Below are 27,745 nucleotides of genomic sequence, written 5' to 3' on the forward strand. Positions count from 1 at the left end.
CATTGCATGTTTATGGATTAAAGAGTATTCCAAGTATAAAAGCTCATTTTTAATGCTGCAGAACCGGGGGGGGGGGGGGGGGGGGGATACGATGAGTTGGGCACAGGGTGAGTTGAGTGACTGCTCACCCTGCTGCTGCTCGTCATGAGTTAAATACCATTTCCCCTCTGAGTCATAGCAACTTGGAGGGAGAAAAATTTGATACACTGAATTACCTGTGCAGGGGTCGTGCACTATAGCATTACTGCTGTAGCGGTGCCCAACTCAAGAGCCATGTAGCCCGCGTACAGCACCAAATCCACCTGCTGGAGGGGGGTCTCTGACCCCTCCTTGGCAATACAGTCACTCCCATTTTTCCAAAGACCATGCAGCATTAAGACAGAGCCTTACAAGACATGCTCTGTCTTTTATACTGGAAGTACTCTTTAAGCACTGTCCTCTATGCTCGTTCAGATTCCACGGAAATACAATTTCCGTATTTCCGATAGGAAATTGCATTTCTGCATCGGAATGCGGAAATCGGTAATACAAGTGAGGTTGGTGGATTTTCGCGGAAATTGCCGCTGACTTTAACTTTGATTTTCTCAAAAACTACAAGGTCTTTTTGAAAAAAACATTTTTTTCTTGTTCCCACACTTCTATTTAACAACCCCCAGAAAATGTGGTGCTTCTAGCGCCTATGGGGGCTTTGCTATTAACAGCTAAAGTAGGCGGCCAGTGACTGTTATGAAAAATGCGGAAAATCCGCATTACCCGATATGCAGTAATTTTAAGCCAATCAGAAGACTCAGAATAAATAAGCCAATCAGAGAATGCGGAAATTTACACCTAAATCCCCATTCTCTGATGGGTTTATTCTGAGACTTCTGATTGTCATAAAATGACTGCATATCGGTAATGCAGATTTTCCACATTTTACATTACAGTCGATGGCTGTCGACTTCAGAGGTTAATAGCAAAGCCCCCGTAGGTGCTAGAAACACCACATTTTCAGGGAATGTTAAACAGAAGAGTGGGAACAAGATGAAAAAAAAAAAATTAAAAAAGACCTTGTAGATTTAGAGAAAATCAATATTAAAGTTGGCGGAAATGTAAATAAATAGTGGGAGCTGGTACATCGCTTGCTATATATCGGCACCTCGGGAGCCCAAATGCCGAGATTTTTAGGCGCCTAGGGCAGTGCCCGAGAATTAGCGGTTATTAGCTTTTTTTGCCGCATCGCAATGTGGCTAGTGGAAACAGGCCCTTTGGTAGCTAGTGTGTGGGGAGTGTAGGCAGGTAGTGTGAGTGTGTGTGTGGAGGGGGGGGGGGGGGGGGTTAAGGGTTAGGCGTTAAAGGGAACCTGTACTGAGTAAAATTATTTAAAATAAACACATGCGGTAACTTCAAATGAACATTACATAGTTACCTTGCCATCAGTTCCTCTCAGAAGCTCACCATTTTCTTCTGACAATAATCCCTTCCAGGTATGTCAACATTTTGTCTAAACTGAAATATATCAGTTGCTGTCAATTATATATCAGTTGCTGTCAGTTATAGCTGAGAGGACAACTGATGTGCCAGTTAATGTCCATGTTTCCCTATGGCTTACATGGGCAATGTTACAGTTTAACAGTGTGCTGAACAGAAAGCTGTTAGGGGGTAATGGCCATTTTCAAAATGGAGGACAGAGAGTTCCTCTGATCACAGTGGACAAACAGGATGCAGGGGAGGAGCAAGAGATTGAGAAGTAGACTACACGGAAGGTAAGAATGACATGCATATATTTATTTTGATGTTTAATTTTCAGTTCAGGTATTCTTTAAGTAGGTAGTTTAGGGTTAAGAGAGGCATCAGACAGGTTGTTTGTACAGGGGGGTTGTTTAAGGGTTAGGTGTCAGGTAGGTAGTTTTTGCAGGGGGGGAGTTTAAGTTTAGGGATTAGGTAGGTAGTGTGTGCAGGGGGAGGGGGGGTTAAAGTTAGGTGTCAGGTGGGGGGGTCTGTGTGAGAGTAGGGGTAGGTTTGGCCATAGTAAATTGACGGTATTAAATATCAGCGCCTTACTGCGCGCCCAAATTTCCAGGTGCCTTTATTTGATAGACACGCAATAGGCGATGCAGAGGTTTCAGCTGCACTGGGGCTTCTGGACTAAAGGACTCAGATAAGGTTCTCCTTCAGCTACTGTATTAGCGCTTCATTGGTGCTAACTGCTCCTCTCTTTCACTTGCACCTCTCTCACACTACAGCTTTCCTTAGAGATCAGACTTTGACTTCAATTCATCAGAGGCTGTTCAATAAAAAAAAAACAAGTCGGGAAAATACAGCATTCGGTATTTTAGATTTTTATGCTAATTCATCAATATTTTCACATGTGCGGTAGAAGTCCGGTAATTTACTGAAGCCCACTGACAAGAAACTGTTCAGTAACAGCAGAAGAGTCTCTGTTGTTACATGCTGTTCTCCGTGCAGAGACAGCATTACAATACTAAGGGTGACGACTAATGATCCAATCTTTTTTTATCCTTACCATTTCTATGTAATATAAGGGAAAAGCCTAAATTATCCTTTTAATATATTCACTCATTTTACCCTTATACTACATGGATTTGGTAAAATTGGTTGAAAAAGATTGGATCATTAGTGGCCCCCTAAGAGGCACCCTGACATCCCTTTCCATGCGCTTGTTTATTATACTGTTTGTTACACTGCCTCTGCTCACTCTGAATCTGTTCAGTAGTTTTTATTAAAGATGAACTTCAGCCTAAACAAACATACTGTCATTAAAGGAATGGTCCAAGCAAAAAATAAAATCAAAATCCACTTACCTGGGGCCAGATCCGGTTCCAGGTCGGCTTCTTGTGCGCTCCACGGCGCTGGTCACGTGGTCCCGCCAACATCATCAGGTCTGTACTGCGCAGGCGCAGAACTACTGGTATGCGCAGTACAGACCTGATGGCGACGGTGGGACCACGTGACTCGCGCCGTGGAGTGCACAAGAAGCCGACCCGGAAGCCGACCTGGCGAGGTCAGCTTCTGCAGCGAAGGACACCGGGAGCCACCGGAGCTGCAGCGAGGGCACAGGACGGCTGCAAGGGGCTGGAGGAAGCCCCAGGTAAGTGCATTTTGATTTTATTTTTTGCTTGGGTATTTCCTTTAAGCTACATTAGTTAATTAATATAGTTTGGTAATATAATTTCTTACCTACCCTGTTTTAAAAGAACAGGCAAATGTTTGTGATTTCATGGGGCAGCCATCTTTTTGGTTGAAAGGAGGTGACAGGGAGCATGAGACACACTTCCAACTGTACTGTTGTATGGATCCCTCCTGTAGTGTTTTCTGTCCGTTGCAGTGGAGCTGCAAACAGACAGTTCTGGCTTATCTGCTTGCATTCGGTTGTGCATTTGCAATGGGTCTCATTGTCATTTGCGATCGCACTGCAGTTCTGGGCAGCTCAGGATGCTGTCATCATTCCACCAATTGCTTGTTGCAACTGAGCTGTGGCCAGATAGCCCTGGATTTCCTGCATGCATGTTGTTACATACTACTTGTAACGATTGGTGTCAGCAAGCACAGATATTCTGATTATTGGGATCTGCAGTATCACCAATAATACAGACGCTATACCTGATTATATGGTGATCTGCAGAATCGCCAATAATGCAAGTATAGCGTGACACGATACAATCGTATGTAAGAGGGTGTAAGGAGACAAAAATAGAAACGGGAGCCCCCAATCGTGTATTATTGGTGATGATTGTTGGTGTAATAAACAATTAAGAGATATACTCACAAACACGGGTTGCTGAGAACCAGGCAACCACTATAAGCGCATATGGGGATGTTAGACCTGTCCCCACTCAGGTTTAAGAAGTCGCTCTCTGTAGCAGGAAAAAAGAGGGGGTGTACACACCCATGCACCAGGTGGATAACAATGTATGATAACAACAGAGGCACCAACAGGATAAAAAAGAACCGTATTTAAAAACAATAAAATAAGGGGGTAAGGGTGGACTTACCTCCCCAAATTTCAAACACAACCACTGTGATCAATATGCAAAAACATTTAATCTGTACTCCAAGATAAACAATTGCAAGCGTGCACCCCCTAGAGGCAAGATGGCAGAGCCCTGGTGAGCAGCATGCTGGTGAGTTTGGAGCAGAGTGCTTGGACGGGTTTGCGCAGCGGATGCGGACGAATTTCCGCATCCCGCATTGGAAGGTCCGCTTGCCGGACTGGATGCGACCATTTTTCCGCAATCCATCCGGCGTTGCGGATTTTTCGTTACAGTACCCCTCCCTTTAGGCGTGGACTCAGGACACGTCCCACCTGGCCTGTCAGGATGGAGCTCATGGAACCGTCTCCTAAGATTATCAGCATGTAAATCACCTGCTTTGACCCAGGATCTTTCCTCTAGACTGTACCCACTCCAATGCACCAAATACTGCACTGAACCCTGAACTCGTCTGGAGTCCAAGATCTCCTCAACCTCCCATTCAGGCTCACCATCAACCATGACAGGGTGAGGCGGGAGGGAATCCACCTGAACAGCCGGCTTCAAGAGCGACACATGAAAGGCTTTCCCCACCTTTAGAGAAAGCGGTAAACTGACTCTGTAAGTAACACGATTAACCCTTTCGGAAATTGGATATGGACCAATATACCTGGGCCCCAGTTTCGTGGACGGCTGTCTCAGAGCTATATGACGAGTTGATACCCAAACTTTGTCCCCTGGTTTAAACTCCCACTCCGCAGATCGTCTCTTATCTGCTTGCCTCTTCTGTATGCCAAAGGCCTTTTTCAAATTTTCTTCGACATTAGCCCAGATCTTCTTGAAGGATTCCTGCCACTTCTCCAGAACAGGGAATGGAGAGGCCGTCACTGGTAAAGGAGAAAATTTGGGAGACTTCCCATTGGCTATCTAAAAAGGCACATAACCAGAGGACTCATTCCTAAGATTGTTATGTGCGAACTCAGCGAATGGCAGAAACTTCGCCCACTGGTGTTGAGCATCCACTACATGACATCTTAAGAACTGTTCCAAGGACTGATTAATCCTCTCCGTCTGACCGTTGGTCTGCGGATGGTAACCTGATGAAAAAGACAACGACATACCCATCCCCTTACAGAAGGCCTGCCAGAATCTCGAGACAAACTGAACCCCTCTGTCCGAAACGACATTTTCCGGAATGCTGTGTAACTTCAAGATATTTTGAATAAAAAGATCTGCTAATTTTTGAGCAGAAGGGAAACCACTCAAGGACACAAAGTGAGCCATCTTACTGAATCTGTCAGTGACTACCCAAATGACCGTCTTTCCATTGGAAACTGGCAGTTCTCCCACAAAGTCCATGGAAATGTGCGTCCATGGCTCCTGAGGGGAGGGCAGAGACTGTAAAGTTCCGACTGGAGCTAGTCGGGAGGGTTTACTCCTGGCACAGACAGTACAGGTTTTGACAAATTCTCTGCAATCTGTTTGTAATGATGGCCACCAGACAGACCTACCCAACAAGTCTTGGGTTCTGGTGATGCCAGGATGTCCAGCATTCTTGTGTCCATGAAACAACTGTAATACTTTGGGGCGCAAGACACAAGGAACGTATAGAACCCCTTCTGGTTTCCCTTCTAGGGATTCTAATTGGAAAGGACTTAGAAGGCTAGCAAGATCTTCAACTATTTCAGTGGCTGCCAGGATGATCTCTTTTGACAAAATACTTTCTAGAGAAGGGGGTGGAGCAGTTTCAGGTTCAAAGCAACGAGAAAGGGCGTCTGCTTTGACGTTCTTACTCCCTGGTGTAAATGTAATTATGAAATTAAAACGGGAGAAAAAGAGGGTCCATCTAGCCTGTCTGGGGGCGAGTCTCTTGGCTTTTTCAATGTATTGTAAATTTTTATGATCCGTGTAAACAGTTATTACATGCTCTGCCCCCTCCAACCAGTGGCGCCACTCCTCGAAAGCAAGCTTGATGGCCAATAATTCCCTTTTTCCAACGTCATAGTTTCTCTGGGCAGGGGAGAACTTTCGGGGGAAAAAAGTACAGGGATAAAGCTTGCCTTGAAGTCCTGAACGTTGAGACAATACTGCTCCCACTCCAACCTCTGAGGCATCCACCTCTACTATAAATGGATAAGCAACATCGACATGACGTAATATAGGAGCTGAACAGAATGCTTCTTTCAGAGAGGAAAATGCCGTACGTGCTTCCTCTGACCAATGAGTGGCATCAGCCCCTTTTTTTGTCAAATTAGTAAGTGGAGTCACCACTGAAGAGAAACCCCTGATAAACTTCCTATAATAGTTTGCGAATCCCAAGAACATCTGCAGTGCTTTAAGCCCAGATGGTTGTGGCCAATCCTTCACTGCAGAGACCTTCTTGGGATCCATGGACAATCCTGACGTGGAGATAATGTATCCAAGAAAGGCAATCTCTTTTACCTTGAAAACACATTTATCCAACTTTGCAAACAATTGATTGTCCCTGAGTTTTTGTAACTCATATTTCACATGTTGGTGATGTTCAGTGATATTTTTTAGAAAATATCAAGATGTCGTCTAAGTAGACGATTACAAAGTGACCCAGTACCTCTCTGAAAATCTTGTTAACAAACTCCTGAAAAACTGCAGGAGCGTTACACAACCCAAAAGGCATCACGCCGTCTTCCACTCGTCTTCCTCCCTAATACGGATTAAATTGTAAGCCCCCCTCAGATCTAGCTTTGTGAATACAGAAGCCTCGGAAACTTGTGTGAACAGATTATCAATCAACGGTAGTGGGTAACGATTCTTAATCGTGATCTTATTTAGACTCCTGTCAATACAGGGGCGCAAGCCTCCATCTTTTTTCTGAACGAAAAAGAATCCGGCCCCCGCAGGAGATCTTGAAGGGCGGATAAACCCCTTCTGTAAATTTTCCTGAATGTAATCATCCATGGCCAATTTTTCTGGGGGAGAAAGATTATATAAGTGGCCCCTAGGAGGCATGGTTCCTGGTTTCAAATCTATTGGACAGTCAAAGGGTCTGTGAGGGGGTAACTGATCAGCTGCACGGGGACAAAACACATCCGAATATTCTTGATATTGTTGAGGAACTCCTTCCACATGAACCTTAGTAGAACATAAAATTATATTCTGTAGACAATATTGCGAACAGTAAGGAGACCAAGTAGTCAACTGCCCATCCCTCCAATCAAACTGAGGAGAATGTAAACGTAACCAAGGTAATCCTAATATCACCGTAGAGGTAGACATTTTTAGCACATAGAACTGTATGACCTCCTTGTGCAGAGCTCCTACTTAAAGCGAGAGAAGAGGTGTCTGGCACAGTGCGGACTTTCCTTGCAGAGGAGAATCATCTATTGCTGTAACGTATAAATGTCTTTCTACAGGAAGTATGGGAATATTTAGACTTAAAGCAAAATTCAGATCTAAAAAGTTGGCAGTTGACCCAGAATCCACAAATGCTGTGATAGAAAAGTTTCGCCCTTCCCAATTAATGGAGCAGGGCAATAAAAAATGTTCTTGTTTGGGGGGTGAAACTAGTCCGCTTAGGGTGGTACCCCCAACCACACCTAAGCCGAAGAGTTTCCCGACTTCCTACCACAGTTTTGTGCAATGTGACCCTTTTCTCTGCAATACATACAAAGACCCTCTCTGCGTCTTCTGATTCTCTCAGCCTCATTGAGGCGCCCGTGGCCTAGCTGCATAGGCTCCTCAGTCTCAACTGCTGCCGAGCTACTAGTACCTGAAACCCTAGGATACAAAGGATACCTGCCCTTCTTATTGTACCTAAGACGTCTATCTATTCGGATAGATAGCGTTATGGCTTCATCAAGATCTTTAGGTTCTGGATGGCTAACCATCACGTCGGTTACTGCTTCCGACAACCCATCTAGGTATCGATCAAGAAGTGCATATCGCTCCCATCTAGATGATGCAGCCCATTTTCTAAACCCTGACGCATAGTCCTCCGCTGTACTGCTTCCCTGTCTAAGGTTTTTAAGTTTACATTCGGACGTGGCGGCACTATCCAGATCATCGTAGATGACCGCCATGGCTTTAAAAAACTCTTGGACGGATGAAAGGGCAGGATGATCGTTCGGTAAACCTTCTGGGCCTCTGTTCCTGAGGACACAGGTTTCATGTCAAAATAGGACTGAACTCTGTGGCGGAAGTTCTGAAAATCTGACCTAGAGCCTGAAAACTTCTCAGGAATGTTAATTTTAGGCTCACTAGGAGCCGGGGGAGGTAGGACGTTAAGTGGTGGTTGCAGCCTCCGGATAGTCTCAGTCAACTGAGAAATCTGAGCCTGCTGTGCAGTCACAGTAATCTTCAGCTGTTCTAGCTCTGCCCTTACGGTCTGAAGCTGATTGACCGCCCCCTCCATTTTACTTCTTTATGGTCTGTGTTTATGTAACGATTGGTGTCAGCAAGCACAGATATTCTGATTATTGGTGATCTGCAGTATCACCAATAATACAGATGCTATACCTGATTATATGGTGATCTGCAGAATCGCCAATAATGCAAGTATAGCGTGACACGATACAATCGTATGCAAGAGGGTGCTTGGTACAATAGAGTATCTCTAGGGCACAGAGATACAACCTCCAGCAAGCTGGAACAGCAGACAACAATAATAATATACAGCGTAAATTCAAGTCTGTGGAAATATCCACCACACTGTTATTCCTCAGAGGTGTGGTTACCTCTGAATGGGAACCCTGTGTGTGAGATCCTCCAAAGGACGGAGTGGAGGAGTCTGGGCTTCTAGCAGCAAGGGTTTGCTAGTGGCGGTTGTCTCAAAGAGGCAAGCCTCTGATAGAACCCTACAGTGGGAGACGTTCCACTGAAGGGAGAAAGGTCAGACAAAATGAGGTTCAGCAACAGATCAGGCGGCAGCAGTACAGAAATGTGAGACAAGAGAATAGTCGGAAACCAAGCCAATAGTCGATAACGGTACGGACTGGCGAAGTACAGAATCAGGAAGCAGAAGAATAGTCAAGACAGGCACAGAATCATACACGATAAATCAAACAGTATAATATGTGTATATATTGGCGATAAACCAATATATAACACAATACCAGAGACAAGGCTGACTAGGTCTGAGTGCTGACACAGGGTATCGCAAACACAGACGAAGTGTGACTGAAAAGCACTTCCTTATATACTGCCTGGGAGAGAAGTCTCCACCCCAGGCAGCAACCAATCAGAGCAGGCTAAAATGTCAGCTGACCTCCAGGTCAGCTGACACGCTTTCTAAGAGTATAAAGGCGTGTCTGGCGTGCGCGCGCACCCCCTAGAGGCAAAATGGCAGATCCCTGGTGAGCAGCATGCTGGTGAGTTTGGAGCAGAGTGCTCGGACGGGTTTGCGCAGCGGATGCGGACGAATTTCCGCATCCCGTGTTGGAAGGTCCGCTTGCCGGACTAGATGCGACCATTTTTCCGCAATCCATCCGGTGTTGCGGATTTTTCGTTACAATACTGCATGTATTTCTTATGGGGGTCCTTTGCATTCACAGCCAGCTAGCAAATGGTAATCAAGCCAGCTCAGGATTGAGTGATTGCCATTCAGCTGTGTGGAGATTTGCATACCTGCATCCATTGGCTGATGCCAGCATAAAAGTCTGCCTCCCATTTCATACCCCGCCCGTCATAGTGGTCAGTACGCTGATCTACTGGGCACCTGTTACTCTGTATAATTCTGTTATTGTAGTTCTATGCGACCTTATTACTTGTGCTTTAGCTAGTTCTTGATAAATATATATGAAGACTTGCTAATATATATTTATCCGTTAGTTGAGCCGTTTGTTATTTTTCTTATTATTGTGTATTGCCTAGTTTCATGCTTGATGAACGTTCGCTGCATCCGCGGTGGATCAGTGAAGTCCATTATCCAGATAGCTTGGATTCTGCCATCACCACGTTGGTGACTGTAGTATTCCTGCTACTCTAGTTTTTGGGAACGTAACTATAGGCTGCAGTTGCTATTAGTTACGTTCTATCCTGTAGTCTTGCCTGGGTGGATGCTTTCCAGTGACTGTTGTTAGCCAGCTTGCTCTGCTTCTGTAGATGTGACTGTGAGCTGTGGTTGCTACTAGTTACGCTCCAATCTATAGTCCTGTCTTGTACCTGTCTGAATGCTTGCTATCGCTAAGGCAGCACAGTGCGAACTAAGGCAGCGCAACGTCGCACTGCGCTGCCATTGTGTTCTATTTGTAGCGATATTGGTAGCCCAGAGCTGCAGTTGCTCTGGGCAGCCTGTGTAACCTCTTCCATTATCCAGCTCTTAGCCTTGTTGCGCTGGGTGGTCAGAAAGTATGACCCCCCAGCATTACATCTGTGTCCTGATCACCCCTCGCAGCCGCGAGCGCTAGACTTCAAATCTCAAATTCAAAATTTAAAAAAACAAATTTGCTCCAAAACAGCAGAACGAGAACAACAACATCAGAAATCCCATTATGCTTTTGGAAAAATTGGCCAGGGCAGTTTTTTTTGATGGGGCAGAGCTTAGCTTCTGTGCAGCTAAGATGAGGCTTGGGTAAGAAAAACAAAGCCCTGATGCTGTGAAACTGTTAAAGAAACACCAAGCCTTTTCAGTGCTGCTGGGTAGATTTTTAGTCTGGAGTTTCACTTTAACATTTTATTTAATTGCTACAGCTTAGATGAACTTCAAGAAACTTTAAACATGCCCTGCTTAGGTGATTTCTCCACTAATTCCTCCGCATCTTCAAACAGGAACCTAATGGGTTAAACTGCCGAAGGGCTTCAAGGGAAACTTGTTTTGTTCCGTGTTCTTTCTGCTCGCTGCCTGGAGGATAGAAAAGCTTGTCCCTTGTGAGAAGCCTGCAGGTCCTATCAACGGGACTTGTAGGAGACAGGGGATGTTTCTATTGGCTCCCTGCTCCTGACAATCGTGGGGATATCCACAGGAAGACATTCGAAGATGGTTTCTGACGTCTGATCGGTGCTGATCCAACATGTTACATTCATGTAACCTTCATGAATTGACATTTACTGACACGTGTTGAGGTATTTACCGCACAAGTTGGTAATTTACCTCACTTCTTGTTAATTTCAGCTTTCCATGGGGTAAGCTATGATGAATTGACATTTTACTAATTGCTCCATAAACTCAGCTGTTTTCAGCATTACCGAATGCGGTAATGCTTGATGAATTGAGGGCTTTGTCTCTCCATCTCATACATCTGCTACATGCACAGTTCTGAGGGATCCAGTGTAAGATTTGCATTTGGGCCCACATTCCCAGCATCTCCATTGTTTTTTAGCATGAAGGTATAGGGTACAGCTAGAGGCGTGTACACACGCCGTATTGTTACAAACGACCGGTCCGTCAGACCCTCCCGCGAGGCAGTCGTTCTGCCGACAGCCTGTACTCACGTACTACTGTCGGTAGAACGACAGCCCCATGGGAGGGTCTGGCAGACCCGTCGTTTGTAACAATACGGCGTGTGTTCGCGCCTTAAGATGCATACACACGCAATACCCGGCGGACTGATAAGGCTGTTTCTGAACGATCCGCTGAGCCTTATCAGTCCGCCGACAGCGCATACACACGCACTACTGTCGGCTGAACGTCTGCCCCCAGCGGGAGGGTCCGGTGGACCCGTCGTTGCCGGTGGTAGTGCGTGTGTATGCACCTTTAGGATTCGCATTTCCACATACTGTAGATAGTTCATATCTCTGTATTAAGAGCAGTTTGAAAGGATTAGTCTACTTGAAAAGTCACCAATTAACATGTACAAATAAAGAAGTTTTCTGGTTCCCTTTGCATTCTGCAACCTGGAATGCAATATTTATTTTCTTTGGTTTTCCATTGCGTTTTTGGCAAGTTAATGTTGATGAGGAAATCCATGTGATTGGACATCACCTTGAAATCGGTGTTCGCCCTGCGTTGTTTTGCAAATTACTAATTGAACTTCACCAGTCAAACATTCACTTACTTAAACTTTCACCTAAATGTCAGTGTGATCCATTTGCAGTAACTTTTGAACTTTGGTCAACAATGATCAAAATATCACACATCCTGTGCCCAGGCCAGCTTTCATAAAGGACTGGTAAAATAATTGCAGGCATTATCTATGGAGGAAAAAAGATGATTGCAGCATTACATTTTCTTCATATAACTTGGTTTGTTGCTTAGAATTTTTGAGCCAAGTTGTGTAGTATCAGGAAATAGCAAACTAACAGCAAAGCCCACCAAAATGTAATTTCATATTTTAGTTTCGGAATAATTAAAACACAAAACTGACCCCTATGTCCCTCCTGACTCCTGGCAGATGAAACTTGGCGTAGGCGGCTGATAACGACCACTTCTGCTGAGTATCCAGCATGTGTTTGGCAGCCCCCGACCCCAGAGCCGTATCTGGGTAATACGGCGCCTATGGCAAACACTGAAATTGCACCCCCCCGTTTATTGGTTGAAAGCTACCTGATACATAAATTCAGAAGCCATGGTCCCCAAGATATTAAGATTGATTTGGCATGTGCCTCAAAATTAAATAGTCATATGCAGAGGGGGATTACGGTTTAATGGGGCCCTAGGCAAGTATCATCTTTGGGCCCACCCTTGATCACCACCTGGCTTTTTTGGAAGTTTTAAAGGGAGGCTAGAGTCAACTAGGCCCCTAGTAACTCTCCAGACCCTAGGCAACTGCCTAAGTTGCCTTTTGAATGATTCAGCTCTGGTCACATGCTTCCAGATAAATAACTCAAATAGTTCCATACCTCCAGATAAAATAATCAAGAAGACACATACCATCAGAAAATTAATAAAGTATCCGCATGCCGTCTAATAAAAAAAAAAGTCACAATCATCCAGATAAATGAATTAAGTAGTCACACACCTCCAGATAAAATAATTAAGTAGCCAGGTGCCTCACAATAAACAAATTAAATAGGCAGGTAAATCAAGATAAAACAGTTAAGTAGCAAAGTCCGCCATGCATACATAAATTAAGTGGCCATGTTCCACAGATAAAAGAATAAAGTAGCCATGTGCTCATATATATCAGTATTAGGTAGCAAGATTTATCCCTAGATATTAGGTGCAGGCTGGGTGGCTGGGGCAGGGTGCATGGCTGGCTGCATGCTTGGGCTAGGTGCAGGCTGGCGCAGGGCAGCTGGGACAGGGTACATGCTGAGGCAGGGTGCATGCTGAGGCTGAGAGCATGCTGGGGCAGGGTGGCTGGAGCAGGGTGCATGCTGAGGCTGGGTGTAGGCTGGGGCTGAGAGCATGCTGGGGCAGGGTGGCTGGAGCAGGGTGCATGCTGAGGCTGGGTGTAGGCTGGGGCTGAGAGCATGCTGGGGCAGGGTGGCTGGAGCAGGGTGCATGCTGAGGCTGGGTGTAAGCTGGGGCTTGGGTGCATGCTGGGGCTGAGAGCATGCTGGGGCAGAGCGGCTGGAGCAGGGGGCATGCTGAGGCTGGGTGTAGGCTGGGGCTGAGAGCATGCTGGGGCAGGGTGGCTGGAGCAGGGTGCATGCTGAGGCTGGGTGTAGGCTGGGGCTTGGGTGCATGCTGGGGCTGAGAGCATGCTGGGGCAGAGCGGCTGGAGCAGGGGGCATGCTGAGTCTGGGTGTAAGCTGGGGCTTGGGTGCATGCTGGGGCTGAGAGCATGCTGGGGCTGAGAGCATGCTGGAGCAGGGGGCATGCTGAGGCTGGGTGTAGGCTGGGGCTGAGAGCATGCTGGGGCAGAGCGGCTGGAGCAGGGTGCATGCTGAGGCTGGGTGTAGGCTGGGGCTTAGAGCATGCTGGGGCAGAGCGGCTGGAGCAGGGTGCATGCTGAGGCTGGGTGTAGGCTGGGGCTGAGAGCATGCTGGGGCAGAGCGGCTGGAGCAGGGGGCATGCTGAGGCTGGGTGTAAGCTGGGGCTTGGGTGCATGCTGGGGCTGAGAGCATGCTGGGACAGAGCGGCTGGAGCAGGGGGCATGCTGAGGCTGGGTGTAGGCTGGGGCTTGGGTGCATACTGGGGCTGAGAGCATGCTGGGGCAGGGTGGCTGGAGCAGGGTGCACGCTGAGGCTGGGTGTAAGCTGGGGCTTGGGTGCATGCTGGGGCTGAGAGCATGCTGGGACAGAGCGGCTGGAGCAGGGGGCATGCTGAGGCTGGGTGTAGGCTGGGGCTTGGGTGCATACTGGGGCTGAGAGCATGCTGGGGCAGGGTGGCTGGAGCAGGGTGCACGCTGAGGCTGGGTGTAGGCTGGGGCTTGGGTGCATACTGGGGCTGAGAGCATGCTGGGGCAGGGTGGCTGGAGCAGGGTGCACGCTGAGGCTGGGTGTAGGCTGGGGCTTGGGTGCATGCTGGGGCTGAGAGCATGCTGGGGCTGAGAGCATGCTGGAGCAGGGGGCATGCTGAGGCTGGGTGTAGGCTGGGGCTGAGAGCATGCTGGGGCAGAGCGGCTGGAGCAGGGTGCATGCTGAGGCTGGGTGTAGGCTGGGGCTGAGAGCATGCTGGGGCAGAGCGGCTGGAGCAGGGTGCATGCTGAGGCTGGGTGTAGGCTGGGGCTGAGAACATGCTGGGGCAGAGCGGCTGGAGCAGGGGGCATGCTGAGGCTGGGTGTAAGCTGGGGCTTGGGTGCATGCTGGGGCTGAGAGCATGCTGGGACAGAGCGGCTGGAGCAGGGGGCATGCTGAGGCTGGGTGTAGGCTGGGGCTTGGGTGCATACTGGGGCTGAGAGCATGCTGGGGCAGGGTGGCTGGAGCAGGGTGCACGCTGAGGCTGGGTGTAGGCTGGGGCTTGGGTGCATACTGGGGCTGAGAGCATGCTGGGGCAGGGTGGCTGGAGCAGGGTGCACGCTGAGGCTGGGTGTAGGCTGGGGCTTGGGTGCATGCTGGGGCTGGGTGCAAGTTGGGACAGGGTGCATGCCGAGGCTGGCGCATGCTGGGGAAGGGTGCATGCTGAGGCTGGGTGCATGCTGAGGCTGGGTGCATGCTGAGGCTGGGTGCATGCTGGGGCAGGGTGCTATTACAGACCTCAGATCAGCAGCGATCAGTCCTCATCACTGCGGTGCCTGTATCCTTGCCACCTCCCCGCCTCTCCGCCCAGTGTCATAATAATAGACCTCAGATCAGCGCGACAGAGACAGAGAGGGTGCACACGTTAATCGTTCCCAGCATACTTTAAATGCAGTAAGTGACCAATGCCATCACTTCATTTAAAGTACAGCAGGCGCGGGTAGCTTGCATGCACTCTGTCTCTGCTGTCACCGCTGATCAAAGGTCTGGTACTATGGAGAGGAGTACTCAGGCGGCGGGGGGCAGGAGGGGAGGCAGACAGCAGAGCGGTGGCATGGGGGCATGCATTTTGCCCATGGCACGAGCCATGGCTGTACCCCTCTGGATACGTGGCCCTTTTTGACTGATCGGCCTGCGATCCGTCCTAGCCAATAGCTGCAGCTAAGCTACAGCTAAGAGCACTGTGGTAACCCACCAGCCTCAGGGACTGCCTCTTCAGTAGTTATGCCTCTGACTCAGTGCCAACGTTGTTTTTTTTTTAATTTATCTTTAATCTACCCTTTTAGCTCATGTCAAATACATACAAGTAACTGTGATTTATAGGCCTGGATTCTTAAACCAAAAAAACAACCTAGTTCTAAATAGACACATATGTATCTCGTCATGTTAGATGTCATTTCTGGTATCCTCTAACCTTCCAGTGTGTTTTTAGGGCTGTGGTAGGGTTCTTTTTACTGTACATATGAGAAGAGCATGTAAACTGCATGCAAATAATATTGTTGGGGTACAACCCTAGAGTTGTAAATTACATAGCTGTATGTATATAGCCATGGTCATTGGATACATGCTTATGTAAGCTATAGTCTGAATGGGATTGAAAGTCTCGCACTCCACTTAAACAGACTATACAGCCTAAAATAAACATCATATGTAACCTGCTCTCATAAAAAGCTATAATGAAGCCCCCAATGCTTCCAGTACATAACCCACCCCCTTGCAGACAGGTGCCATGGAACTCTCTGTATCCGGTATAGAGAGTGCCACGCAAGCGTCACAACATGTCCTTGCAAGGGGGCGGGGCTATGCACCTGAAGGCAGCGCATACATGGCTGGGATGGTGAGTTAGAGAAAAAACACCGGCAAGTCATTATAACTGTTTATGAGAAGAGGATACATATGATGTTGATCTTTATTTTATGCTGTTTACTGGGATTGTGAGCCACAAAATCAAATTCTATTTACCCATTTCTCTGTGTTTATTATGCAGCCTGCAGCCTTACCCTGCATTACAAGCCCTGCAGTCTATTCAGAAATGTTTCCGCTGTGATAAATCTCATCTCAGTCAGCGTGGCGAGAAGGAAGCTAGTCATCACCCCTCCCACATTCCTGCTCCTCACTGATTGGCTGGGGGCAGTTCAGTGAGCTGCTGATGAGCTGCTGACATCTGATCTATGCTGTGTTCACATGTGTTTACAAAGCAAGCTAGCTATGACATTGCAGTTCCTAGGAGAAAATATGTAAGGGAGGAAATTACATCAATATTGGCTTCAGGCAGAGGGAATTAAGGCAAATGCCTGAAACAGAGTTATTTTTAATTACTTTATAAAATTCACTGAAATCAAAATGTGGACAGTAGAATACATCTGTTATGTAAGTAAAATAAGTTGTTATCTACTTTTAAATGTGTTTTTTTTTCCTGGGATAGTATGACTATCTATGCTGCTTTAACCACTTCAGCCCGCAGGTGTTTTCACCTTTAGGACGGAAGCGATTTTCCCTTGTCAGCGCTCCTCCCATTCATTCACCAATAACTTTATCACTACTCATCACATGTAAATGATCTATAACGTGTTTGTTTGCCGCAAATTAAGCTTGTTGGAAGCAATACTCGTTTTCAGTAATTACTTTATTTTCTATGCATTTTATAGGCAAATACACACACACACACACACAAAAAAAAAAGAAAAAATACACTATTTCTCCAATTATATGCCCTATGGTTTTAAAATAAGTAATGCTACTATAAATAAAACCCACCCATTGTATCTGCCCATTAGTCTAGGCTATCTCAACATTTAACTTATGTCCCTAGCACAATGTATGGAATTAATATATTATGTGAAAAAAAAGGTATATTTTTTCTGTTTTTTTTTTTTTTTTTGTGTTCCATCAATTGTAAGTAACTAAAATAACAGTAATATAACGCCATGACATACATATTAAAAAAAAGTCCCTAAGGCAACTATTTATGGATTTTTTTTTTACTTTCTTTTTCAATCTATTTACTTGGTAACTGGGGTGTGGGGAGGGGGCTTTGGAAATGTTTAAAATATATTAATATTTTTAATTAAATAAATGTGTAGTGTGTAATTTAACTTTTCGCCACTAGATGGTGCTAGAAACAGTTCCTGCTTTACCAGGAACTGTTTAGTCTTTTTCTTCTGTTCATTCACGTTCTTTATTATGAATGGATATGTCCCCTGATCGGGGTCATGTCCATTCAGCACAGTCACTGCGATTGGCTCGGAGAAGCTTTGCTTCTCTTCCCCCGACCGCCAACATTGAAATCCGCGGGGTGCACGGGGCTGCGGTTACCTGCTTGCAAACTGGATGAAAACTGGATAAAAATACTCATCCAGTTTGCCTTTAGCTGCACCTATCTGGATGAGAATACTCGTCCAGATAAGCTTAAGTAGTTAAAGGATACCCGAGGTGACATGTGACATGATTGTTACTGCTATAATAAAGATTTTCTATTTAGCTTGATCATCGAGCAGAACATCACTTTCTTGGACACTGCATGAGGTAAAGTTGCCTCGTTCCTGCTCTGACCCTGCAGGGTGGTTGGTTGAGCGGACTTCACCATCTATGCATACACAAATAACTATGTTGTGTTCCTTTTTTTCTTTCTCTGCCTGAAAGAGTTAATCATCAGGTATGAAAGTGTCAGTTCCTGTCTGAGTCAGTACTGGGTCAGACTACAGTGTGACCCTCACTGATAAGGAATTACAACCATAAAACACTTTCCTAGCAGAAAATGGCTTCTAAGAGCAGGAAAGAGATAAACGGGGTCAATAGTTCATAGATTTTAGCTCTGGCATACTTCAATGAATGTGTCATTGAGCAAAAACAATAAAAATGTAAAAAGTAGATTTCAATATAAATGTATAAAATAAAACTGTGTAATATCTTACAAAGTCATTTTTAGGAGAAGGAGGATAGATACAATTGTTTATTTCATTAGTTTACTTTACTTTAAGTTACCCACCAATGATACAGTCTTGGTTGTACAATTTTATTAAATCTATGTTAGTAGCAACTCAGAGGGAGATGTAATTTGGGGTCTGGCAAATGCCGGCTCCCTGAAATACTCTTATGCGGGGCGCGAAATGACCTGCTTCGCCGCATACTACATAGAAGTGGTGGTAACATTGTAAAGTCAAAATTGAAACATTAATGGGTACCTTAAAGAGAAACTCCGACCAAGAATTGAACTTTATCCCAATCAGTAGCTGATACCCCTTTTACATGAGAAATCTATTCCTTTTCACAAACAGACCATCAGGGGGCTCTGTATGGCTGATATTGTGGTGAAACCCCTCCCACAAAGAAATTCTGAGTACATACTCTTGGCAGTTTCCTTTCTGTGAACCCTGTTGCATTGTGGGAAATAGCTGTTTACAGCTGTTTCCAACTGCCAAAACAGCAAGCAGCAGCTACATCACTTGCCAGCAGTAAAAAATGTCACGATGTGATAAATGTCAGAATAAAAATCACGGATTTAAAATATTTTACAATGAGCAAACACTGACTAAATCATTTATACATAATTATTGTAAAAATGAAGCACTTTTTTATTACATTATTTTCACTGGAGTTCCTCTTTAACACTAAAGAATATATCTGCACAAGGTAGCATGCTGTACATTAGCAGACAGTAATCTGTTACGTGTCTTCACAGTACGCTCACCAGTAGTGCTAAATGGACATACACAGGAAATCTGCTCAGACGGCAAAGATAAAAAGGAGAAGAAGCTGATTAACAAAGGCATGATGCTGTGCGTCTGCTATGCAGCCAGTATCGGAGGTACTGCCACTTTAACAGGAACGGGGCCAAACCTTGTACTAAAAGGACAACTAGGCTCGTAAGTACTTATAATAATATTCAGTCACTGTGACAGCTAATGACTTATAGCTGAACTAGAATGTAATTATAAGTTTTGCTCCTCCTCTTTATTCACTTTATGTATGCCAAGCATTGTTGTCTCTCCAGATCTGCTGGCTGCAGTTCCTTTATTTCTAGAAGGTTTTTTTTTAACAGTGTATGGATATTTTCCAAAATTATTTATCAATATGTTCATCTTGCATACGGTAAATGCTGAACTGTATATTGGACAACCCTAATAAAGCCAAGATGCCAATTTTACCTTAAGCTGTCTGTGGCCAGCCAAACCAGTATACAGGTAGTCCCCGACTTACGAACGCTCGACTTACGAACGACCCGCCGATACGAACGGCATGGATTCTCTGTTTCCATGGGAACAAGTCAAAAAAATTGTTTCAAATTGGACTTGTAGTTGTTGAGAAAATCGATTTTTAAAAAATCAAACAAAAAATGGCTTTTAAACTTGTATAAACAGATACAAAGGGCAGAGGTGACACAGAGGGGGACACTGGAGGCACAGGGGGGCACAGAGAAAGTACAGGGGACAGAGATGGCACAATGTTCCGACTTAAGAACACATTCAGGTTAAGAATGAACCTACAGTCCCTATCTCGTTTGTTAACCGAGGACTACTTGTATACAGTTACTATAGTAGTACACAGCAGGCAGCAGGATGCCCCTACTCCCCTTTAAATCTCTGTTGTGTGGCATAATTCCCCCCCCTCCCCCCCCCCCCCCCAGCTGCTGTGTCAATCTATCTATCTGTGGGAATCAGGGAGGAGGAATTAAAGCTGAATTCTCTTTAGAAGGGGTTATGTACACCCTATCAGATGAGGTAAAATTAAAATGAATTTTATTGGTCTGCTGATTTGGATGTTGTATAAGTAGTATGTAAGATCAGAATCCATAAGATATAACTCTGAGCAAATACCACAGCTCTTCTGCTTCCCCCCAGTCCTAGCTACCATCCACTTCCTCCATCATCCTGGCTTTTCTACCCTTGTGGAGCACTTGGAGGAAGTGGGCTGGGTCAGCTCTGTGTTTACAGGAAAAGACTGGCTAGTGTCCCTCCCAGCTCCTCCCTAAATGCCTCCTGTGGGGGATGATGGGATATAAGGAGGAGTTTGGACAGTTCACACACTAACCAAACCCAGCAGGATAGGTAATAAAATGTGAACAATGGAAATATGAATAATGATACATACTAAACACTGCGTGAAAAAAACAAGCCTGATTTAAGGATTTTAAAGTCAAGTTTGTTTAAAATAAAAGCCCACTGCGCAGTGTGTATAGAGTTCTGACACTCTTACAGGATTTTACATCTGCTTGTATTTCTGCATTACAGGATTTTCCCCAACAATGGTGATGTAGTTAACTTTGCATCATGGTTTGGCTTTGCCTTCCCTAACATGATGGTGATGCTGATGATGGCCTGGCTGTGGCTCCAATTCTCCTTCATGGGACTAAAGTAAGTAATGGTTGTGCATGGAGATGATGTATAGTGTCAGTGTGATATATATTGTGTGAGTGCAGCTAAGAGTGAGAAGGCAATGTATAGGGTAACCGGATTCTGGAGTGAGCAGGAGGTTCAGGGTTATCTTATTTAATGGGTTAATGTCAGCATAAAAGATATTGTAGTTTGCAGGCTAAGGTAATACTATTTTAGAGTAACGATTAAAATCAGGGTCCAGCCTTAGTCGATTGGGGAATGAAGGGGGAGGCATTAAACATGGAGGCCCCATTCAAAGATTTGTTTTGGAATATGAGTCTTGAGTTCACTCAAAGTCAAAAAGACAAAAAACCTAATGCCACTTCTAGTGTAGTAATCGAAATTCTAGGTTCTTAACATTTGGCATGCACACTCCAGGAAGTACATTAGTTGGTCTAGGGACTATTTGAACTTGTCATAGTCAATCATTTATAGTAACTTTTAAAGGACACCCTAGATGAAAATAAACTAATGAAATCAACAATTGTATCTATCTTCCTTCTCCTAAAAATGACTTTTTAAGATATTCCACAGTTTTATTGTTTGTGTAAATCTGCTTTTAAGTTTTAACTGTTTATTGTTTTTGCTCAATGACCCATTCATTGAAGTATGCCAGAGCTAAAATCTATGAACTATTGATCCTTTTTATCTCGTTCCTGCTCTCAGAAGCCATTTTCTGCTAGGAATGTGTTTTATAGTTGGAATTTCTTATCAGTGAGGGTCACACTGTGGTCACTTGCTGTCTTAGTCAGGACTGAGTCAACCACTTACATACCTGATATTTAACTCTTTCAGGCAGAGAAATAAAAAAGTTTTCATTTTACAAGTCTCTTATTTTGGTACAGAATATGCAAAAATGGTATTGCTTTTGATTCACTTTGTCACTAAAAAGAATACAAAAGACATAGGCCTCGGCTCAAAAACACTATAACATCTATTCTACTACATATAATGGTTAAAATGTTACCACATATGTCTCGTGTAGTTTTCCTACAACTTTCCCATAATGATCATAATTTTTTAAAAAAATGACTTTTTATGTTGGATTGAGTTTGTCCCTACCAATTTTTTATGTGACATGGGTCCAAGCTTTAAAACATACCAAAAAATGTATTCTAGAACTCGTCACAGTTAAAATGATACCACATGTGCCTAATTTAGTAACAAACTGGTAGAGCACTCTCCACAACTACTCTGGAGGTATATTTAATTGATACATTGTGAAAATATCACCTAGGAAAAAAGTTGTTATAAACTGTTCTTATCACCTTGCTTCGACACCATCGTCTCACAGACTGTGAGATCACTTGACTCTCCACACAGCAAACAGTAGATATAGACTTTCTCAGGCTTCTTCAATGGTTACGTTTTTTATTCAGGAAACAGGAATACAGATAGATACATTCATCTCCTGGCAAAGCAGACTTCCATGTTGCGTTACAGCTGCTTGAGTATCTTCCTACTGAAGATACCCAGGTCTTCTTGTGTCTACTCTATGTTACAGCTAGACTACCTATGTACAGCATACATTATATCAGATTACAGAAAGGAATAACATGCTTAGAGGTCCAAGTCGGCCTTGCGAGCTAGTGCAGAAGGAAGAAGCAGAAGTGAGTTCTCCATTGCTCGCTCCAGATTTAATACCGACTAGGAAAGAGTTAAATATGACATCATCTTCGCCACCCCCTATATCAGTCTATTGGTGGACCCACTCGTGGTGTCATCATACCCGCCTACTCGATTAATAATCAATGAGGCATTTGACATACATACAGGAATGTGGATATTTACAAAACATGGCTGATGTTTATTGTTCCATGTCCAGGTCAGGGAGACCTGCGGCCTTGTTCAGAACAGCTTCTTGGTATGTTCTAGTTCTGCTGACAGAACTGCAGATTTTCTCTCTACAGAGAAAATCCCCTTAAAGGACAGGTCTGCTCATCAAGCCTTTTTGACTACCTCAGTCCAAATAACTGAGGCCTACTTAAATTATAACAATAGAGGAGAAAAAGTTAATTTCATGTGGGCCATTGTGTTGGCCAAGTGTTATGACTCATAGTGAAAGTTATGTTTATATGCTCAATGAGCACTTCTTATGAACATTGTACTAAAAGGGTAGGGCATCCATTTACTCTTATAACAGATGTATTTCTTAGCGACATGGATTTCACAAGATGTTAGCATTGGAAACATTCACTGGAGAGTCTTATTGATGAAAATATCAACAGCACGTTCATGCTTAAAACTCCAATTGTCCCATATACAAAATCAATGCCAGCCTGGACCTCTGGCATCAGGCAAATTGGCTCCATACATTTATGCTGTAGTTGCCAATTGCTTACAGTCAGGGCTGGATTTACATCTTGACAACCTATAGGCACACAAGTTCTGGTGCCCTAAACTGTGCCCTATGCTGAACCAAACAAATTCTAACACAGATGTGGGTGAGCAATCCATCCACCCTACCCATCCGACTCTTTATATATTAGGTGCTCAGTGTGGCTTCAGGAAAAACTCACAAACTCATGTCAGGGTTCTTTTAGCACACTGGCGCCTCTAGACCTGAGCCTAGTGCAGGGCCGGATTTTCAACTCAGAGGCCTGTAGGCACAGGTATTCTTGTGCTCCAAACCCCTCACTTGAACACAGGCCACACCACCAAGTAAAAATATTCTGAACTCTGTAATTCCTGCCTTACGTCACTAACTATCCTTAGAACCTTACACTCTAATCATTGTCTCATATCATCCTTAGTGACATGAGACAAGGCTTAGGGTGTAAGTGCCAGAGGTCAGTGATTTCAGGCAGGGATCAGACTGTACGCTCCATAGGTCAGTGATCTGAGAAGGAGGGGCAACCTCTCCCACATAATGCGCCTGTAGGCACGTGCCTATAGTGCCTTATGGAAAATCTGGCCCTGGCCTAGTGTGACTAGCTAAAGCCAGCCCTGATTATGGTACCATTCATTTACTTCAGCAGAAATCAAGATTTAGAAGACCAGGCTATGTTCTTTTAGTCATAACCAGTACAGTTTAATGAGTTTGAGCTAACTGCAGCCTCAGCTTTTTATTGTGTGGAGCCCAACATAGATAATTGTGCACCGTGAGATATTTTCTGCTCACCACAGTTGTAAAGATTGCCAGTCTGGAGTTACAACCAGTCTGGCCATTCTGTTTCGACTGTCTTTTGTTTTTTTCACCATTCTGAGTAAACTAGAGAGACTGCTGTCTTTGAGTATCCCAGGATATCAGCAGTTGCAAAAATACTCAAAAGCAGCTCACTTGGGTGAAACAATCATGCCATGGTCAAAATCACTGAATTCATATTTTTCTTCATTCTGGTATTTGATGTGAACATTAAAGAGGCCATATAACCTAAAATTACAGTTTCATTTTATGCTGCGATCTTCTTGTCACATTAAAGTTATATTTTCTTGCCATCTCCATTTCTCCCCAAAACCTCCCGCCATGTAGCCCCGACCCCTTGCTAGAAAAAAACTATTTTTTTAAATCTTGAGCATAGAAAACAATGGCATTTTTCCAACGGGGAAGGGGGGGAGGGGGCAGGGCTACTGGAAAGACCCAGTGGCCAGGCAGCTTAGAGAGGTTTTGGGGAGGAATGGTGCTGAAAAGTGAATATAACTTTAATGCGACAAGAAGATTGTAGCATAAAAAGAAACCGTAATTTCAGGCTGTGTAGCCTATTTAAAGGGACACTTAAGCCAGGAATAAAAAATCAGTTCTACTTTCCTGGGTCTTCTACCAGCCCCCTCCAGCAGGGCCGGGACAAGGTCCAACACCAACAGAGGCTGAACTGCCCAGTTGCGCCCCCCCCCCCCCCCCCCCCCCTCAGCCAGGTCACAGGTTGTTGCCTGTGTCAGCCTTGCACATACCTCCCAAGTTATAGAGCCATAGAAAAGGGACATTAACAACTGCCCCTACCATGCCTTTAACCACGCTCTAATTTAACAAGTGGCATGCATGCTCCCCATACAGTTCCCTGGTGTCTAGTGCCTCCTGTGGAGCTATGCACCAATTTTTAGAAACTTTGCAAACTAACCCCCTGTTAAGGGAGGTTTGTTAATTGTGTGGGCTTTGAGGGTGCAGCAGACACTCAGTAGCACCATCCCCCACCCCCCCCCCCCCCATCTATATGGAGGCCTCCATATTATCCCTCCCCTTGCCAAAGAACCACAGTGATGTCCTATGTTCCTGGCAGCTATAATGAATGCCAGGGAGATGCAATATAAGCAGGGAGCTGTACCCACATCATTGAACTACACCTCCCAGCATGCATTGCTGCTGCCAGGGACACAGAATGTCACTGTGGGAATTTCAACCTGCAACATTGGGACACAGAAGATGGAAAAGGGGTTGGGGGCTACTAAGTAGCCCCCTTAGGTAAATAAATACACACTGCCCCCAAAACCTCACATAATTAGCAAACTTCACTTAGGGGAAGGTTTGCTTAAAGAGAACCCGAGGTGGCCTTGTATTACGTAAGTGGGGCACAGAGGCTGGTTGAGCACACTAACACCAGCCTCTGTTGCCCCATCGTGTGTGTCAAAGACCCCCCTGCTCGCCGCTATACCCCCGCAGAGCTGGCGACACGCAGCATGTCGCCAGCACAATGTTTACTCTAGCGCTGTCTGTCAGCGCCGCTCCGCCGCCTCCTCCGCATCGCCGCTACCCGCCCTCGTCCCTTCCCTCCCGCTGATTGGAGGGAAGGGACGAGGGCGGGTAGCGGCGATGCGGAGGAGGCGTGGGAGCGGCACTGACAGACAGCGATAGAGTAAACATTGTGCTGGCGACGCGCTGCGTGTCGCCAGCACTGCGGGGAGTTTAGCGGCGAGCAGGGGGGTCTTTGGCACACACGATGGGGCAACAGAGGCTGGTGTTAGTGTGCCCAACCAGCCTCTGTGCCCCACTTACGTAATACAAGGCCACCTCGGGTTCTCTTTAAGGTATTCGGCATACTTTGACAAAATAGTGAATAAAACAGCATATGCAGTGGCCTCAATTCACAGAGCTTTATCAAACACTTTATCAAACGTTTGATAATTTTCTTCATGGGTAAAATCTAATTTTGAATTCACTAAGGTTTTATAGATTTATCAAATGTTTTATCGATTAAATGATCAATAAATGTATAACACCTTAGTGAATTCAAAATTAGATTTAACCCATGAGGAAAATTATCAAACGTTTGATAAAGTGTTTGATAAAGCTCTGTGAATTGAGGACAGTATCTCACCAGTGTTAGTAAAGTGCAGAGCAAGCAGCCTGTGCAGTATATCAGGTAGGAGCATATACATCTATAGGGATGCCGGGGTTACCTCAGCTACTCTACATGGCTGAACAGACACACAACTTCCCTCTCAATAAACATTCCTTTTTGAAGTGCCAGCCGCTGAGCAGGGTCGGGGGACACCGCGGTATCTGCCTGATGCTCAATAGCTCATTGAAGTTATCTTGATAAGATGGAGAGTTTTCAGGCTGAGCTACAGGAAACTTCTGTGCTTGTGATTTGACATGTACTGCAAGTTACAAGACTCCAGGCTGAGGCTGTGCAGAACGGAAAGCAGCAGGAGAGGGCAGAAAATCTACAGATTGTACACAATCACAGACAGGCTCACAATACTGGTGCAGGGATCAGCTGCTCAGCTCTGACTCGACTCCAGGGAGAAGCGTGGCTGCAGCTTTCAAACCAGTGCAGGGCAGGCGCCTATCTTCTGCACCAATCGGAAAGCTGCTAGTCAGGGGGTGGAGTTTGTGGTCAGCATCTGACCCAATGGGTGCTCATGAAAGGAGGCACTGACTGCAGGCCAAATTGGATCGGGCTCTCTCAGCAAGAGCGACACAGATGCCCAGCTGCAAAGAGCGGGGCTGGCATGGTCACCTTGACAACTCGCGCTACTTAAAGGTATAGCGCAGTGCAGCACGCCGGTAAAAATGGCACAGGGACAGACAGTAGGGTGGGCATGTAGCGCTCATCCTGACCTGCACTCAGAGGCTGACGCCTCGTCTGATTCTGTGTCGGCTCGGCCCTGCCTCCAGCCGTCCCATGCCCTTGCAGTCACTCACGGAGCCTCCGGTCCCCCACCGCCAGCTAGTTTCGTTTTCGCTGACAGGACCGCGTTCCCGTCCTCTATAGCGTCCTGCACCTGTGCAGGACGCTATTGAGGACAGAAACATGAAGAAGGATACGCGTGGCCAGGCCTGCACAGGTGCAGAAAGCCCGCCAACTCCCTGTCAGGGCCTGTCAGCGAAAACAAAACTAGCTGGCGGTGGGGGACCGGAGGCTCCGTGACTTACTGTGAGGGCACGGGATGGCTGCAGGGGGCTGGTGGAAGCCCCAGGAAAGAAAAACTGACTTTTTATTTCTGGCTTAAGTGTCCCTTTAACTGGAGCTGCTGACCTATATCTGCATGATTTTATGCATTGCAGAGCCATATGCTTGCCTTATTAGTAGAGATGGCCCAAATCTCTGATTTTCGGTTCGTGAACCAGGTTCATGAACCTACCGTGAAAGTTCGGTTCGCAGGAACTTTTGCGAATCGCAATAGACTTCAATGGGGAGGCGAACTTTGAAAACTAGAATCATTTATGCTGGCCAGAAAAGTGATGGAAAAGATGTTTCAAGGGGTCTTACACCTAAAGCCTTTCAGTGACTACAAGAGGGAAAAAAAAATCTAAAAAAAAAGTATAGTTTTTGAGAAAATCGATTTTAAATTTCTCCTTCTGACCGTGGGAAAATTAAACGCCCGCCGACTTTAGCGGCTAATAGCAAAGCCCCTTTAAAAGCTAGAAACACCAAAATTGCTGGGAATGTTAAGAAGAACAGTGGGAACAAGAGGAACTTTTTTTTTTCAAAAGGACCTTATACTTTTTGAGAAAATTGATTTAAAAGTTTCAAAAAAAAAGTCGATTCATTAAAAAAAGAACAATTCCTTAAAAAGATCCGGCTCATTCATGAACTGTTAGTATAGCAGAGAATGTGTCCTGAGAGGACATAAAGCTTCCGGCTCCGCTGCTGTCTTTCCCCACCTGCCGGCTCCGCTGCTGTCTCTCCCCATGGGTGCACTGGGTGCCAGCCTAGGTGAGGGTGACAGGTGAAGGCAGGTGGGAAGAGACAGCGGGAGCCG

At 45.5% G+C, this 27,745-nt stretch overlaps 1 protein-coding gene across 4 annotated transcripts in view; it reads left to right on the forward strand.

The window, feature by feature from the left end:
• The window catches only part of LOC137547042 (Na(+)/citrate cotransporter-like), a 147,464-nt gene that overhangs the window by 82,368 nt on the left and 37,351 nt on the right, over positions 1-27,745 (forward strand). For all 4 annotated transcript variants that reach the window (XM_068270179.1, XM_068270181.1, XM_068270178.1 and 1 more), the window contains 2 exons: positions 18,910-19,093; positions 20,459-20,581. In XM_068270179.1, coding sequence (XP_068126280.1) covers positions 18,910-19,093; positions 20,459-20,581 — 307 coding nt within the window. The remainder of the gene's footprint in view (positions 1-18,909; positions 19,094-20,458; positions 20,582-27,745) is intronic.

This window comes from Hyperolius riggenbachi, chromosome 2, assembly GCF_040937935.1.
Source record: "Hyperolius riggenbachi isolate aHypRig1 chromosome 2, aHypRig1.pri, whole genome shotgun sequence".
In the NCBI taxonomy this organism is placed as follows: domain Eukaryota; kingdom Metazoa; phylum Chordata; class Amphibia; order Anura; family Hyperoliidae; genus Hyperolius; species Hyperolius riggenbachi.